Source organism: Bombus huntii, chromosome 12 (genome assembly GCF_024542735.1).
Source record: "Bombus huntii isolate Logan2020A chromosome 12, iyBomHunt1.1, whole genome shotgun sequence".
NCBI lineage: Eukaryota > Metazoa > Arthropoda > Insecta > Hymenoptera > Apidae > Bombus > Bombus huntii.
This window is the reverse complement of record NC_066249.1, coordinates 11,257,080-11,275,616: the sequence shown is the minus strand read 5'-3', so window position 1 is coordinate 11,275,616 and position 18,537 is coordinate 11,257,080. Positions and strand designations below refer to the sequence as shown.

The window sequence follows — 18,537 nt, the reverse complement described above, 5'->3', positions numbered from 1 at the left end:
GCGGTTCCACTCGTTTTGCCGGTAAATCGTGCCGCTGAAACTGTTCTTCTCTTGGGCCGGGCATGCCGATCGGACGGTCGACACGGAGGGCCTAGAGGGGGTCGGAGATTTATCGGGGAACAGGGCAGCCGCCACCGGTGCCCTGTCAAATTTGAAGTCCGATCGGACCGGTGATTATCGCGCTCGGGAACGGGTTTCGCGTTTCTCTTTTTCCCGCTCTGGTCGCGAGATTTGTCCGCGCTTTGCGATCGACAAAAGATGGGCCTGATACGAGCGAAGATAAAACGTTGAAAAATTAGCAAAGTAGAATTAATTTCGTATAAAAGGTCGAAAGTAATATATATTGTTTGTATCCTATGTTAGAAGCGTAAAAAATCTTAAATCTTGGTTTCCTTTGACTTCTAAATCGTACATCCTTAACTCTTTACTGCGCTGTTAAAACACTTTACTTTTGTTCTATGTTGGTACCCGGAAATGTATAAAAGAACACCGGCATACGTAGGTATAGTCTGAGAGTCATAGCTTTGACGTCAGCGTTGCACTGCGTGGTAGTTGAATACATTATAAAGACTGCAATATTATTACTATTCCTACAATATCGCTAGAGGACTGTCCTTCGATGAACGACGTCATCTTCGGAAGAATTGTTAAACTAAACCCTAGAACGCAACGAAGCGCTAGGGTTATCCTCTCGTATGTAGAAATAACATTCAAAGAGAATGTCTTGGACGATTTGAAAGTAAAATCTGTTGAAAACGAGTCGGTTATTCTTACGTGAACGTCCATGAGAGAGATCAGTGATTGCGTTCCTCAACCGATAATTAACGTTTTTAACAGCCTCCGGCTATCGAATGTCCGCACTTGTTTGATTTTCATAAGTTGTCGACTAGGTGTGCGCGAAAAAAAGAATCGTATACTATCGTTCGAGGATCGTGCGCGGTTGATTCGTATGCAAACGTGTTCTTCTAATGAAATGCTTCTATCGTTTCTGGTTGCTCAACTTAAGCGCCGATCGCTCCCCAGCCCCGGCAAATAAACAACCTTAATGACGAACAACGTGTGACCACGCTAATGGGAAATTAAATCCGCGAATCGTTGGTACGAGGCTCTGGAAGAGGCTCGTGATTAATTTCGCGACTCGCGCATCACGAGCCTTGATCAATGGTAATTTATTCAAAGAACATATTGTTCGACACTAATCTTTCGACCGCGTTGCTTTTCAACGGGTGTTTAATGTAATTTGGAACTCTCAAATTTAATGGATTCCTGTCACGGAGCAAAAATATGTACACCCCTGTTCTTTTATTCTTTTACAAGAATAAACTCCGTATCTTACATGTATCGCGCATTAATGCACAATAATACATCTTATCGAATTCATTGGATGGCGTATTAATTAGGAATGAAGCCACTAAAATAAACGGTGGCAAGTATTTTCTTTTCAATTTTTTTTTTTTTTAACAGATGAATTTGTGCTTTTCATTAGGAACGAAATCGGTATCGTAAAGTAATATCTGCATGAATCAGAATCAATCCAGTTTCAATCGAAAATTAATTTCTCAAATGCTGCATATCGCAAACTGATCCACAATTGATAAAAAGAATCGTATTTCCTTCAAAGTAGAGTCACCATCTTCCGTCATATCGAATAGCAAAGGCAAATGATGTAAACGAAGTATTCGAATTGAGTCACGTTATCGTCGCGCGATTAAACGCGATCGCGCGTGCTATACGCGCAAATCGAGGCAAGTTATTACGGTTAATCTATGCCAACCTCTCTCGACGACGAATCGGCGTGGTTCGTCGGTCTCCACCGTTTCGATGGCTTCGACGCCAGTTGAATCGTAATGTCGGCCCCCTTCGAGTGCCGGGCCCCTTTCGCACGGCATACGGTAATACGGGCGTAGATTTAATAATGGAATGCTTAGCGGATCTCGAGCTAACGCGTTGTAATTTTTGGAGAGGAGAGAGCAACACGGGAGGGATGACTACGTGAGTAGCATGTGTGAAGAGTGTCGACGCGAGACAACCCCCTGGAAAACCCTCGACGAGCACGTAATCTATTTGTTGAGCGACCGCAACTTCGTTCGCCCGGGAAAGATGCGTACGTCCCAGCGGGGACGCCAGTGGAAGACAGACGCGAAAATTGGAACCATTTCGCTCCTTTTTCGACGTTCAAAATTGCTGTTTCATATTTCTTATAGAAAAGTAATAGATTTTATTTTATCGAAGATCTTTTGTTCTTGCAAAATGCTTCGAATTTCTATTTACGCTTTGAGAAGGTATCGAATATCTTAATCTTCTATGGAGCTGATTGGTAGCTGAAGGATTAGAAACTATCAGATTTTTTACTTATCTTTTAGTTCTTTTGAAATCTAGATGTTTTTGAAAGTATATTACTTTCATTTGATATTATCTTATATTACATATGTATTTTAATATTATATTTTTTAATGGCTATAGCATTGTCTATTGTCTATTGAAATAAACTTCCCTATTTTTTATTTCGAGCGCCACAGTGCTATTTTGTCCGATTTAAAATTTCTCATTTTGAGATTTCATTTGTCTAAAGTCCCCTGGGTATATTACATACATATATTCCAACTATAGAGGTTGTTAATTACTCGCTTTAAACAACCATGTTCGTGTCAAAAGCATCTCAGAAACTTCCCTTCGATTCAACCAAATTTCTCGATACCTTTATCGCCTACTAAATATTACAATGCGGGCGAAGGAGAGTTCTTGCGATCGTTTCGAGCATAAGCGAAGCAAACAGTCGTTTAAGGAACCGTTCGGGGCATCGGGAAACTCCGCGATGTCTCGAAACTCGTAAGAATCACTATTAGGGACAAATCCGGCGGGGACCGAGCGATAGGAACGCGAAGGAAAATCCCCGCTACGAACGACGTTAACCGGCTCGTATCCATTCCTGGCCGATGTAAAACCGACTTTAATACTGTCGTATTTCCGCTCGTAAGAATCTCTGTATCTCGGTGCCGTTCACCGAGCTGTTGCGGTCTGCCGTTCCATCAGATCCGAACGTCTCAGAAGAGGCGTCCATCCGTTCGAATACCTTTCGAAGGACCTTATTGTCGTGCGTATTTATGGTCACTTTTTAAAGCCGTAAACCCAAAGACGTTTTCATGATTTTTAAAGTCTTCATCCAAGAATTATAGTACGGCGTTAATAAGGAGTTAATTATTTTCAATCGCAAGGCACCGCAAAAAACATGATGTCAAAACGATGTTTTAAGTAATCCACGTTTGCCCCTTTCGTACTTCTTATTACCAACATCAACTGTGAATAATTTTGAGAAACACCATTTCTTATTATCCGAATTACCAAACAATCGGTAATTAATTACCAAATATAATAATCGGATTAAACCGGATTGTTGGTTAATCTCCGACGCGTAGATTTATACGGAAGCAGGGAATTTTACGGATTTCTAGGTGGAAGAGTAAAGAGAAGAGAAGCGGAGGATCGGCTAGCTAGTACTGAATAAAGTTTTACACACGTCGAGCACCTAGTAGATTTGCATTCTAATTATTGCATGATCTGACAAACAGGCGGCTATAATCCGACCCGGCTCGAGGTATCGTGAAAGGAGAAGAAAGCACGAGGGACGAACGGAGAAGATGAGGATAGACTGAGGTGTCGAAGAACGCTGACGGGTGTATGCGAGCTCGTATTCGAGGTAAAGGAGGCAAGCACACACACACACACTCTCTCTCTCTCTCTCGCTCTCTCTAGCGAGTATAGGATGCTTATCTTATCGGTGGGCCGATGGTCCTTCCCAAAAATCATTCCCATTACGTCAGGCTCGATCGAAGCCCGGTAGCCAATAAATACGTGCCCGCACCACGGGATTAACCGCGTGCCCATAAAATTTAATTTTCCTCATTTACCCTGGCTACTGAATTTTTTAATTAACCCCACTATCCCATCCTGGATCCTGGGCCATTTCCTTAGCTACCCGGCTACCCTTATGCAGATTTTATTGCACGTTAAAGTAATACTATGTATCGGTTTGTATCTTTTGAAGAAAGTGGTAATACGGTAGACGTAAAGTGGAGATTCGCCGGTTACGCAGGTGTCTTCGAAAACGACGATCCCGGGGAGGAAAGTACTTATGAACATGGTTATATCATGTTGACCGTGAACGCGCCTGAGTGGAGTTTTAACGTCGATTCAGGTTGTTATCCCGTGTACATAATGTCAGCATTTTTCAAATTGCCCTCTGCTTCAGATGGCCTCAAGTGTTCCGCTTATCGGTTCAGATTGCTCATTCCAATGCGAATTATGCGTCGCTAAACGCTTCGATTCGTTGGCTTACTGATAAGCTGTCCATACATACAGAATCAATTTCTTTCACCCTTGTTTTATAGCGCTCGGTGTTTTAACGCTTGGTACACGATATTGCTATTAGCATGAATGAAAACGAGGGTGCTTGTATCGTTTATGTTTGCATAAGGAAGAAACTTTCGGTTGAAGTTACATCTGAATACAAAAAGGTTGAATACAAACTATAAAAAGAAGCAATAATGAAAAATACTTTCCTCGAATTAATTCTATGAAACGGAGCGTAATTTCCACGAGATTCTCAGAGGGCAAAACTCTCGTACAGCTTTCCCAGGATCATTAACATCAACACCTGAGATGGTCTTTTAATTATCCTTGGAGTGACGGGATGATCGAGTCGCGAGCGATTCGACACAATGCAGACGAGCTCGCGCTGGCATCGATCTAACCTGTCGCTCCCACAAGGGACACGCGGGACCCGTTAATGAATACTCAGAAGCATGGCCGGTAATTACACTTAAACGCGCCACATGGCGAGCGTATTTCGCGCTGATTGCCGCATATGTCTGTCAAAGGGACTCGATCAGAACGGTGAGAAGATCGTGGAACGCACAATGCTGGACATTATGTGATTCAGACGCGGGGCAGCGTGCTTTAAAAATTAAGTCTCGTCGCTACTAACGTCGTTCTGCCTGATCTCCGTTCTCTTTTCCTTTCTTCATTACTCATCTTCTGGTTTCTTTCGTTCTATCTTTTCCTCTATCCTTTTCTTTTCGTCTCGTATCTCATCCTTCCGACGAGCTGTTACGCTGCACGTGCGTGCAACGCAGCCAGGGATCGTAAAAAAATGCAACTAATTAACGACCAAAAAGTCGGTCCAGCGCGGATGTTTTTTGCGCGGTTCAAGAAGCAAGAGAGACTGAAGTCAACGCTTCGAACCTTCTCTGGATCTCTCCTCCTTTCAGCCGCTTGTACACCATCTTTCGACGTGTACGCTGATCAGATTCGATCGATGACCTTTCTTCGTTATCGATTTGTAGTTTGATATTCGTGCGAAACAGGTGTGAAATTTTCAAGTTCTCAGTCATTCGTTCGTTCGCGATTTTACTCGTTTCAATGACAAGCGAAAATAATCGAAATATTCAACGATTAGAAAATTTATCATCATAGAACGATGATAATTCCTTATAAAGTAAGGACTAAAGTAAGGTCAAGAGATTCATAACTCGCAGATTGTGCCAGGACTCGTCCTTTTTCCGCACACTTGCCGTCGCAAAATTATTACCCACGCAATCCGCCATTTCTATTCTTCGAGATTACCCGCGGCATCGCGTCGTCGTTATCCGGCTCGTTTCACCGACTGAATAATACAATACATAAATATTTATAGGCGACCACGTTCCTGGGCACCACCACCTTTAGCCATTTATATATTAATTACTTCACGCAACCGCGCAATGAGTCTGATATACGACCGAATGAATAATCCGCGATAATTCGTGACTCGAGGGCGTTTCTTCCCCGAAGAAGCGCGAAAGTCGCGTAGACGACGCGTCGAACATGCCACATTGTGCTCGTAGGAACGTTCAAAGCATAAATATTCATGGATAAAAATTCATCGACGTCAAAGATTCGACATATCGTTATTAAAGTACGGGATCAACGGAACTGCTCTTTCTTACCGAAGCGTCGAAAGACGCCACGAATGGAAACTTGGTATACTCGGCGAATATACTTTGTGATCGACGCACACGGGTCGATGGTTAAAAAAATATGACGGCAAAACTACACGTTACTATAACGAAGAATGCGTCGGCCGATCTGTCGCATACATATTTATAGGAATCGATTCGGGCCCGTACACATTTTACAGTTTACATATTAATTACGTCGTTAAGGATTCCATGGTGCAGCGCGACGCACGGTAGATTACGCTTTTGATATACGATTTAGTAAAATTAGCATTCAGCCGCGATGCTGACGAGCGCGACCGATACCACACGCGTCTGAAAAACCTATTTATAAATGCGGCGAAACCGGCCGGGAAACGGGCCAGGCGACAAAAATCGTGTAACCAAAGTCGATGGAATGATCGAAATCGAGAAGTTGCGTGTGGCGGCGATTGAAATATTCAGCATAAATACGAAATTCTGCCAGAGATTTCAAATATTTGGAATCAAATCGATCGACTTTATTTCGGTCTCGGATATTTAAAATGGTGATTTATGTTTAATTTTTCACAAATCAAAGGAATCTGTAGAAATCATCTAATTCTGCAACATAACAGAAATTAGAAGTAAGTTATCCACACCATCTGAAATAAAATTGAAATCGGAACAATATATACTTTATTAAGATGATATGAAATAAAATTGGGAAGTTAAAGGCATATGAATCCATCGGTATAACAAAATACAAAACCCCAAGCTTACAGACCGAGACGCACACGAAATTACAGTCGAGAATTATTATGAAAAAAAAAAATGGTGTGGAAACGAGCTCGGTCACGGTTCGATTCTTTAACGAGAATCGCGTAGAAATGAAAACGTAACGTTGGCGGAGGCGATCGCGGATCACGACAGATCTCGGAACGCGCGATCCGCCTCGGCTGCAATCTAATTAATCTAATTAAGCCGCCGGAGCGGCTCGTTACCGCGGCGCGCGCCGTACGCGCCAACACAAAACCGAGTTGAAGAAACGCTCCGCGAAAGACCATCGGTACGAGACATGGATCGCTTCACGATCGTTCTAGTATAGCCACTGTCATTCCTTTGAAATACTTGAAACTTTGTTATTTGGTACTAATTATATCATTGCTATCGAACTAGCCATGTTCGCGTTTGAAGATACTATTAATGGAAACCTGTTGGCAATGAAAAGATTTTGTAGATTATGAAATTGCAAATGATCTGTTTCCAATGCTACTTGCAGATTTGATAATGGTATTTAGTTGTAGTCTATCGCTTCTACTTCTTGCTATATTCATTTAACATGTAACAAGCATATGGTTACCGTTAGTAATGAATGATAAATACCTAGTCAACAAATTCATTTCTAAAATTCTATTGCATATTTTTAGTCTCGTTACTTGTGGCACACCACTAGACTCATCATTATATTTTCCCCCATTTCTTGTACTTTTGACATATGAGATAGATTCTTTGATATTAAAATTCAATTTAATCGAAGTTCAATAGAAATTCAAGTTGGACATATTGAAGCTAATTCCCTGGTGCGTGCTATTTCTAGATTTTAACTGACTCATATATCAAGACGCACGTACATTATCATATTATGTAGATATGATTAGAGCAATTATAAACAGCCTCGAATTTTACCAATTAGTATAAACCAGTCGCGAGAAAATGTTGAATTTGACTCGGGCAGCAATAGTTAAAGATATCGTAAAGTTTTTAAGAGCATAATTATCAATAAAAATACTCGTATACATTTCAGAATAACAATACGTGAAAAATTCACGACACCGACGTCGAAGTATCGGTAAGATAGCGGTGGCCGCGATTAAATCGTTCGAGCGACTAGTTTCGTCAAACGAGGTATTTCATCGAGCACGCGGCATGAAAACCTGCGTAGCCGGCCGAGTCGCAAGAGTTACAAGTGTAAAGAATAACTTCGTTAATTAAGATCATTAAAGTGCGTGAGCGGCAATTGCACGGATGGATTTCCGCAAGGATCGATCCGGTCATGTCGAGTTTACGGACGATCCTTGATTACGAGAAACAGAGCGAAGAACAAAGAAGAAACCGGGATGACGAAGGAGTAGAATAGAAATGAATAGAAAGAAGAAAGAATTCGCTTGTCCACTTACCCGTGACGTCTGAAACAAAAGAAAGGGAGAAGCTTTAGTCGAATTTTCATTTTCCACGATGATTATATATAAAAATTACATTCACTCATCGTGCCCTTTTTTTCTACACCAAAATGCCAATTATATATTTCTCATAATAATGTACCAACGTTCGCTGTTTTAGCAATTTTAAATAACTCTCGCCGCTTCTCTCTTTCTCGATCACTGTCAAGGGGTGAAAAGTCACCCGTTGAACGACGTTACGCGCGAAGAAGGGAAGGAAGATAGAGCGATGCGTAAATGGGAAAACTAACAGAATGCACAGCTAATTCCGAGCTAATTGCCTTCTTGGCGCTAAAGAGCGTTTCACGACGAAAAACTGACTTTCCGTGGCTCCGTGGAAAAGGGGATTAAGAGCGCGAATGGCATTCTTCTCTTCACGGTGTGCCGCGCCATACGGCCACGAGGATAAAAGTCGCAATTACCCGGTGTGCCGTCGTTCCCGACCTCGGTTCTTGTAAAAATGCGAAAATCCGTTCCTTCGCCTTTTGTTGCGTTTAATTGAAACGTACGACGGAAGGCGAGCCGTCGATTCGCCTGTTTTTCCAGCGACAAGAAAGCAATAGAGCGGAGGGATAGAAGCGAGGAAGAAGGCAGATAGAGCAAGACGGAGGGAAAGGAATTGCAATCGAGCCGAGATGCCATTGGAATGGAAGCTCGCAGCTTTTAATCGCGAAGATAATCGAGGTCTCCAGCGATTAGCCAACACGATAATTCGATCTGATGATCGTTGCCGATCGTCATCGTGATACTGAACGATTACAAAATGAGCGCGACCGTGCTCGATCGTACAACACAATAATATAAAGAGCGACAAATTACAAGCGTGCAAGTTTCACGGACGGCTGACGTCGTGCTCCGCTTCTTTCCTATTGTTACGATGACTGCGTTCGCGCGAAATAACCCTATAAATTACGCCGATTGAAAGAAATACATAAGCTATGAAATGTCTCTGGTTGTTGACAGATGATTGACGAAGGAAAGAGACGTTGAGCAATATCGTTGAATAAGGATGAAGTACAAGAATTAATTATTCGCCTTGTCTGGAAACACTGAAGAGGTAATTGTTGAAATGGTCTTTGATATTCGTGGCATTGTTTGACACGACTAATTTACATTCTTTCATTTAGTTCTCAATATCTTTGAATCACAGACAACCCACAACTTGGATCTTTACAATTTTAAACTACCGTATTTTAATTCACATTTTGTATTTTAGTCGGCTATCAGTGGTGATTAGCGGTATATAGAATACCATTAAGAATGAATATTTGAAAATTAAATAACCCCTTAATGAAATCTAATGTAATTATTTACAACCCAAAGATGCCAGTTGAAGCTAAAACAATTTCACAAAATGAATTCTTCCCTCTTTCCGCAACAACTCCAACCCTTCCCACATCGACTGGAAGATTCAACCCTCTACCCTTGACAACCGATCAAGCGTCTATACAACTTGTACCCAGAACCATCGCCCATTTCACGGACGAACAGCGTCGATAGTCATGTCTGCTTTACATAACCTAGAAGCCGGAGCGGTCACTCATAATTCCTCGAGATAATCTCTGCGTGGGCAGGATACGCGACCTCCCCCTGGCCCATGCCAGCTATCTACGCTCCTCTATCTCTATTTATTATTCTTAGGCGGCAGGCGCGACTTGGCGTCTCCGCGCAAGCCAGCGAGAGATAGCACGCTGGAGAAACGGGTCCGGGAACACGCGAGAGAGCGGCGAGTGTGCGTTCTGCCGCCGTCGTTGCGCTGCTCTCCCGCGCGCCATTTACATATGTTGCAGCCGCGTTCGGAGGAGCGAGAGAAAGAGCGGCGAATTTTTCGCGACCGTAGCCGTACCTCGAGTCGTGTTCGAGCTGACTAACCCATTAGCACCTCGGCTGCCGATCGACACGGCGAATCGATCGATAAAGGCGCCGGCAACCGCTTCCTGCTGATGCCACGAAGCTACTCAAGGGATAACCACGATCAACCACGATAGGTATTGTAGAATGGATTCGTGTATAGCTCTTTGTAACACGGATTCGCATAACGCGACGAAAAAATCGCGACAATGTTCGTGAAATACTATTGCTAACCGTGTGCGAGGTGTCAAGTAAATTCAAAACAATATTTTACTCGTTATACTCACCAGGTAATTAGATCTAATGATTTATAGTTATACTGGTATGGCTAATATAAAGATGTAGTTTGTACAACGCGTGACATATGTCCTCAATGTTGCACGACGATTTGCTGGATTTCAATTTATCAGAAGAAATATTTTATAGATTTTCCGGAGTGATCATAATAGAGAAAATTCTGATTAAAATTTTAAACTGATGAAGTCGGAGGATGTAGCATTGAATTATTAGGTGATCGTGAACGGAGCGGGACAGATGTGTTACGGTTTGAATTGAATTTGAGCGTATTGGAAACGTGTTAAAGTAAGACAAAGATTGTGACAGAGTTGCGAGTGATACTGCAGTATAAAAGTAATCTCGATTACTAAAAACCTACTATTAACTGCAATTCCTTACATGCAAGCAGCGTTAGTTTAAACAAAATTTAATTTTCGTGAATAAATTTTAGCTGAATAGAAATGTACGTTATGATGTATGTTATGTTATTTGTGTCCTTCGAAACATTTAACTCGTATATTTATTTATCTTGTATCAATACACTAATGGTAAATTTATGTTAAATTTAATCTACCTATACGTGATAAGCGCGAAAGTAAAATTCGCAGAAGTAATTTAACAAAAATATCGACTGTTTCCAGCGTTAATTATACCACGCCACGAACCAACGGTTAATTAAAGCCAGTAAAAGAACAAAAACGTTAAGATAGCACGTTATCGCTAGAATAAATTGGCGCGATAATTCGTGTTGTCTAGAAACGACCGAACGAGCTGGAGTGTAAAAGGTGTACAACACGGAGAGAGATCAACGTCTTAAATATAGGGAAAAATTATGGTGACAAGTCGGGGGTGAAAATTGGCAGCGCGTCTATAAAACGGCGTGCGGATCCGAATAGTCTCCGCGATGAATGACACGATGACACGGAACGAGCGCGATAAATTCGACGATAATCGTTCCAACGTTGCCAAAAGACAGACCCCGCCTGAGCGCCGCGATGGTCGCCGACATATTCACGGGTCTTCTTCGACCGACCGTTTCGAAATCGTCGTTGAAATCGTTGAACGAGGTCGATCCCTGAAATTCGCCTTCTCCCGTCTTCCTCGAGTATCGAGTCGCTTCTGGCACCCACGAACGTCCTCGTCGACTATATTTTCCACCACGAATCGAGATTTTCAAATTTACGAAGATTTTTAAAGCTTCCATGTGGGAAGTACTCGCGCTCATAAAATCGTAGCAAGCAATTTTGCAGCAAGTGTCTAGGAGTCTCTAGTATTTAGATATAATATTTTTCTTTGGTCTTCGAAGCTAGGAAATTGTTCTTGCCGTAAAATATTTGTAATCGATAGTTTTATAGTCGGATAGATTCTGTTAACTCTTTGATAGTGTAATAAAATGACGAAGAATTCGAAATTGTTGATTTAGAAGATAATTACCCTGAAATTTTTCTGCGTTTCTGATAGCAAAGACGAAGAATACGTACCTCCAACTTTTCATAGGAAATAAATATTAATAATTACATAGAATGATACGATGTAAAAATAGTATTCGATAGCTCGAGCGACGCTATTAAACAAAGTAGTAAACGTCATCAACATCAGGCCCGAGCCAGTCGTATTCTCCAGAAAGGATTCAGCTTCACTCAGATCACTCTAACCATCGTCTTAACAGAAATGAACAGAAATTTCCAACTCCATACTTGTCCATGCATCGAAACAACCATGAGGCTGACGAGGACATTTTTCCCAACGTATAAACGATCGATGAGGTGTAATTAAAGGATCGAATCGCGTGATTCGATCTGGTCCGCGGAATTCCTTAGACGTGCGCAGTGACTCTTTACAACGGTCCAGCGGAAAGGGAAGCATAGGAGGAACAGAGGAAGGAGGCCGAATTTTCGAGATGGTTTCTGCCGATCTGGGCTTAATTTGTAGCACGTTCTTGCGGTCAGTAGTGACGAGCAGGCGCTCTGCCGATCAGCGGCGTTGGCCGGTTAGTTAGCGCGAATCCGAGGCGGCTGGTGATGGTGCCGGCTTCTTGCCCGGCTCATTTTTGCTGCTAAAACATCGTCCCTAATTAATCTCCACGAAGCCCCTCCCGGACCGTGAAGCCAGCCGCTACTAATACGGACGAGAACGGTGACAATGACCGGGAGCCAGTGCCTCCGGACGCCTGGAATCCGCCGAATTCAACACGCCGTGCCGGCCGATCCAACGAAAAACCCGGCCGGCCGTTTAACACCGTCCGAGGAATCGGGAGTCGCGCCTAATGGGAATTTGTGAGACCAGCGAAACGTACGAGCCGCACTTAACGTCTCACTTCGACATAGCGTATAAGAGGCCGCCAAACTCCGGCGACACTTTGCTAGTCCGCAACTTCTCCTTATTCCGGGCCCTGATCAAGGCATCAATTAATTGGTCTAATTAACGCGAGTTCTCCAGCTAGTCCGAACTTCCGAGGAATTTACACGATTTGGGGATAGATCGATGGATAATTTTGGAACGTTTTACTACGACACGAAAGAATTTGAATGTTTCTCGTCTCGTGTGTTCTGGTTAGAATAAAAGAGCTGGTCGCGGCACCGTGGCACGAAAGATCGATTCCCATGGATGAATCGAAACGAGGCTAGCAGGGACCGGTGAACAAGCGGCTAGACACGAAGCCAGATATCCTGCGCAGTGGTCGGCAGAGAGGAAAAGCAACGGCGTGGTTGGAGTGGCGGCCGATCGTCGTCGGTCGGATCGTTTCTGAGGGCCGAAAGACACCGTGAAACGCGAGCACGTCGATCCGCGCGCGCTTAAAGGGGGTTGCCGCGATCGCAAAAAGACATACGCGATGCTCGGGCTCCAGTTCCTTTTTAAGTCTCGCTAAGCTAGCGCCGCTCGTTTCTGGTATCCCGTGCCTCCAATTCCCGGGAGTCAATCAACCGAGTCAGGCCGCGACCGGCTGGCTGCGACTCCTATATACGCCACGGGAACCAGCCGGTCAGACACGAAGGAACGGGAGAAAGGGAATCGCCACTTATTCTCTTTACATTCCCCTTAACAAATTTCCAACGGCAAAAACTCGTTATGCCCGTTCGGGGCCCGACGCCTCCCCGTCCAAGCGGACTCGACCGTTCCTCTCTTTCCTCCCCTTCCACCCTTTCTCGACGAGAGAAACCGCCGCGGGAACCTTCTGCCTCTTCCGCTCCGAAATTTCATTCTGCTTTTCCGTGCTCTCACCGTTTCTCTCTCTCTCCCCCTCTCTCTCTCTCTCTTTCTCTCTCTCTCTCTCTCTCTCTCTCTCTCTCTCTGTTCGCCATTATGGATGAAATTTAATGGAACTAATATTTAATTCATGTTTTGTTGAAATAAATCGTGACGATAAATTTCCGCGAAATCTTGAAATGTGCTTGAAAGGTTAAGGACCTCGACGAACGAAGAGCCTGCCATACAACGGAGCAACAAGAATCCTGCGTCTATGTGGGTGGCGCGAGATAGGCGGGAGGAAAACGGGAGGCTCTAATACGTGTAATTAATGCGATCTCAGCAACGTGTTCGTCGGACCATGACAAGTGACAAGGACTCCAGAAGCGGCGTGCCTCGTATCGCCGCTTCGTTGGTTTCTCCAAGCTCTTCCTGAATGCTCCAACAGCTCCATAGCGTATTTTTCATATCGTCGCTAACATAAATCGACGATGTAGTCAGCCGAAGATACCGCTTTCTCCGAGTAACAGAGGATCGTAAAAAAAGAAAAAATGTCAAAGATTATCCTTTAGAGAAATCCTCGAGAGACATTCAAAGGAATACTCTGAGACTCGAGCTTTAATTCTTTACCACGAAAAACGTCTGCCATTCTGCAGTTTCTATAACCAACCACCGACAAGAAGCATCGAGCGCGAAACGCGATGAAAAGGAAATAGAGGAACCGCTAGTCGGAACGAGTCTAAACTCGAGCACCGGAACTAGGTCGACTTTTTCCAGCTGTCCGAGGTAGACGGGAAGAGGCAACGAACCAAACAAGAGGATGGCTCGTGAGCGTCGATGAGGGGCTAATTGGTGTTCTATGAATTTGATGGCGATTACCGCGAAACCACGGCCACTGGACCCAGTAGACTCGCTTCTTGCGCAACTCGCAGCGAGACAGTGGCGACCGGAGACTCCCGCCGGCTCGCAGCGTGGAATTTTAATTATAAATTAGTTGATTAACTCAATAGTGTTTTTGCTAGTGGCGACAGTGTCCTTCTCTCCGAGCTACGCAACATGTATACGTTTTATGCCGGTGCACGGGTCTCACGAAGAAACGTCAACCAGTCAGGGGTTCTCTCATCGTATGTTTATTAATCGAGACAGGAGGACATTCGATTTCTTGGACTGGAATTAACGAACAGGAAATATTCTTTACCCCGTACATGATGTTGTTTGATTTATTGAACAATGGTCCATAAAAAATGAACGAAACGTGATGGTAATCGTTTGAATAAGAATAATTAGTTGGTGGTTTTACAGTACTATGTATTTGATATTATCTTGTTTAAGATTAAGGAAATCAAGTGTATATCTGTAATCTGTGTCTACACGTGTAGTTATCTCGTGTGATTTCAATTAAACCATCAGATATCACGTAGATATCAGACCTACGTCTAATATGATCTGCTTTCCGCAACTTCTACACTTCGTATCACAATTGACAAACATCTCTTCCATCCATACACGATTGAATATTTATCATCGCCGATATAACGGTTCGAAAATGCGACATTCGAGATCTTGAAAGTCCGCACGTCGAGAAATTTCCGCACGACAGGTGCACGGGACTTGCGTGCACGTAATTCCGTGGCCGGGTAAGCAGGACGGCTCACATACACAGTAGCTCGCGCCCCTTTTCGCGTGGCGGAAGCGGACTCGTTTGTTTCTGTCGCGGGAAAACGTAGAACAACCGGGAGGTTGAGAACCCGCGACGATCCGTGGATACCTACGTCCGAGTGAACCGGCAAACAGGAGAAACACAATGGCCGCGAGAGGATGCGGCCGCGTCGATGCCCTCCTCGTCGTCGTTGGCACGCACAGCACGCGGGAATGCGTTTTATTTCATAAAATTTTCGGGCCGGCCTGACCACCGACATTTGGCGAACGTGCGTCTGCCCCAACGTTGATGATCCAACGATCGAGGAACGCGATCACCGCGATGGATATGTCTTGATACGACCCCGATCCTCCTTCGAGGTAATTGAATAGCAAAAACGTTAGTTTTCTTAAAACTACAAGTATGAATCAAGAATTTTCTTATCGGTATATTGAAGTGGAATAGTTACGATGTAGAATATGAAAATTACATAAATCGTTAATGACACGAAGTGAGGAAAATAAATTGAAGTTCTCGCGATGGAGACGGTTACGTTGTTGCGAATAGCGGAATCGTTTTGATTCTAACACTATCGTCAATTTTATCGGACAAAACGTCGGAAAAATCGTGATTATAGAAGAGTCTGCGTAAACCCGTTTTATTATCTTTTCCAATTTAACGCCGACAGTTCTTGCGACGGTGAAACGTTCTTTGAGGAATTACCGAGGAAGATGCCGAGTGCACGGTCGTCAAGGCGTTGTAATCGACTGTAACTACTAATTAAGCCGAACCACGTATCCATTCGCGTTACGCAACGCCAGCCTGTTCAGCATTCTCATTATTAATTTCATAAATTAACTGGAAGCACACTGTTTTATGCTCGCTGCTAGCAACCGTCTGCACGATCGCTATAACAATCAGGCTTAAGCTCTTTCACTTTGACCAATTACCTTGGCTCGAGTTGTCGTTAACTCTGTACAGAAGCTACCAAGTATTTTATATTAATTTTCACGTACCGCCTCCGGCTATCGAATTAGGGCCACTCAAACCTTTCAACATTTTTCAGTTTTTTAGCAAAGTTAAAAAGCATGGAACTCTATAGTAGCGAAGTTTATCAAGTACCGAGGTGTTATACACACGTATGTTAATAATCTGTGTTTCCCCATTTGTATGCATTACCGTGTCGTGTAATTTACCTTTCCATTACTGCCAAATATCTTGAAACATATAATTTTAACAAATTCCAGATACTTTCAATGGGAATCCTAATCCAATGACTTGCATGTCCATGGAAGTACTAAGATCTTCTGTGATATAACTCCACAGGTTACTAAGTATACCTATATTGAATAAATTACTTAATTCTTATCTTTGTATATAATATGTTTATATATTCAGTATACTATGTATATAATTGTTTATATATTCAGTAATAACTTAGGTAACCTAAATGAATTTGCTATTCATATAACATAATATTCTAATAAGAAATGTGCAATTTTTACATGTGATTCGTTTTTCGGTTTTCTAAAAAAAAAAAAAAAAAATTCATCAAACTCACTCTTTCCGAAATTCCTCTCTGTAATGTCTTATTAAAGTAATAGGACGGGGTAAAAGCAGTGGGCTTCTAATTTGAAAAAGTTTCCGGAAACAGCGGTTAGCGAAAGACTTCTGGCGAACTAGAAGCAAGTTGATGGAAAGCAAAAGAACGCAGTCATGGTGCGTTCGGAGACGAACGGAATCACAAATTAGGGACGAGGTCCTCGCGGGTCAAAAGATGTCCTGGTACGCATACCGAGCGGACGGTGCCGCCGCAGCCGCGGCCGCAACCACAACCGCCTCAGCCACCGGACAAAAAGTACAAAACTGGTGACCCGGCTGCGGGGGCCCCTGGTCCTGCCGTTCGCCTCGGAACCACCATACTTTTTGTCGACACTCCGCGTGTACGAGAACGAACTGTGTCCGGCACGAACGTCAGCAGAATGTAAAATATGCAACACGATGGTTGCTCTCGCCGCCTCCGCCTCTGTCTCTCTTTCTCTCTCTCTCTCTCTCTCTCTCTCTCTCTCTCACTCTCTCTCTTCTTTCGCGTACGCACGGAAGCCTCCGGCTGCGATACGCGTCCGACGTGAGGATTTTATGTTGATAGCTTAGAAAGTATTCGAGTTAAATGGGATTTTTAGAAGGCAAAAGGCTGATTTATGGCTGAGAATTTGACATTTGAATCTCTTCTCTTGTGATATGGAGATTAGATTCGCAATAGATGAATCATACTTGTGACAAAGTTTGAAATGTATTGTGCCAATAATTTTTTGAAGATTTAATACACGTTGTGTTTAATACATTGGCTAAATGTGGAAGTTGTCATTGCGTTAATGAACAATGTAGGTTGTTTGATATAAATGGCTTATTTTATAAGAATACGAGAGTATTCTCGTAAGGAGCAAAGAGATCACACATCGAAAGGCAGTCAGTAAAAGTTAGATAAAGTGCAAATATAACACATAAAACGTATGTTGCTGCATTACTTCAAAACAACTGCCGAAAAAACTAAATTTCCCATCTGACACGATATTAAAACAGAAAACACCTAATGCACACGTGCTGCTGAAAAACAGCTAGAACAATGACTTAAAGTTTCACGGTACCAGTTACATCAGACACCCCGTGTGCAGCATCACGCAGCGGCGATACCCGTACCTCGGCAAAAAGTCGCAAATTACCGCGAATTCTTCCATCGAAGCGAGGATCGCTTTACGAATCCTCTTTCTCCTCGATTCGTTCACGAAGGAACGACACGCAGACGTTCGCGATCTGGCGAAACGGCGCCGCTTCCGGGAACTCTTACCGCCGGTAAATAAGAAATCAATTATAGCGCGGCGTTCGCGCGAAAATACCAAGCTGATCGCTAGTATCACCGCATACTCCGAATTTACACGCGGGGATTCATGCTGTCGCGGCACCGCCATCCGTGGCCGATTCCTCGCGGCGAATGCTCGGCTAGACCAAGGCGATCGCATCGCACGCGACGGTTTTGCCGGCATTCCACGCGCGTTTGCTTGCGCTAACCGCTCTTAGCGCGAGGAATCCGTGCCCGCCACGTACCACAGCCAACTCCTAGAAGGAAAGAGAAACGAGGGAGGATCGTACGGAGGCAACTAGTTTCTTCTTCGCGTTATTATCTGTCGACCGTGCGCGAGGAAGGTAAGTGGCGCGGCTAGAGTGGTCAGAGACGCGACGCAGGGACCAAACTCGCCCGCTTAGTTATGCGAAGATACTTGTACGTTGTATACTAATGATTCCCGGAGACGTTCTTTACGATTTGGTAGTTTTACGATCGACCGTTTTTTCTCCCATGCTGCTGGCTTGTAACGAACAGAACGATCCACGCACCGGAATTCTCTTTCTCCTT

The 18,537-nt window shown here is 43.6% G+C and overlaps 1 protein-coding gene across 5 annotated transcripts in view; it reads right to left on the bottom strand.

The window, feature by feature from the left end:
• The window catches only part of LOC126871971 (homeobox protein homothorax), a 503,672-nt gene that overhangs the window by 273,640 nt on the left and 211,495 nt on the right, over nucleotides 1-18,537 (bottom strand). For 3 of the 5 annotated variants that reach the window (XM_050631394.1, XM_050631392.1, XM_050631391.1), the window contains exon 8: nucleotides 8,132-8,140. The exons of the other annotated variants lie outside the window; for them this stretch is intronic. In XM_050631394.1, the coding sequence (XP_050487351.1) occupies nucleotides 8,132-8,140 (9 nt within the window). The remainder of the gene's footprint in view (nucleotides 1-8,131; nucleotides 8,141-18,537) is intronic. 5 annotated transcript variants of the gene reach the window in all.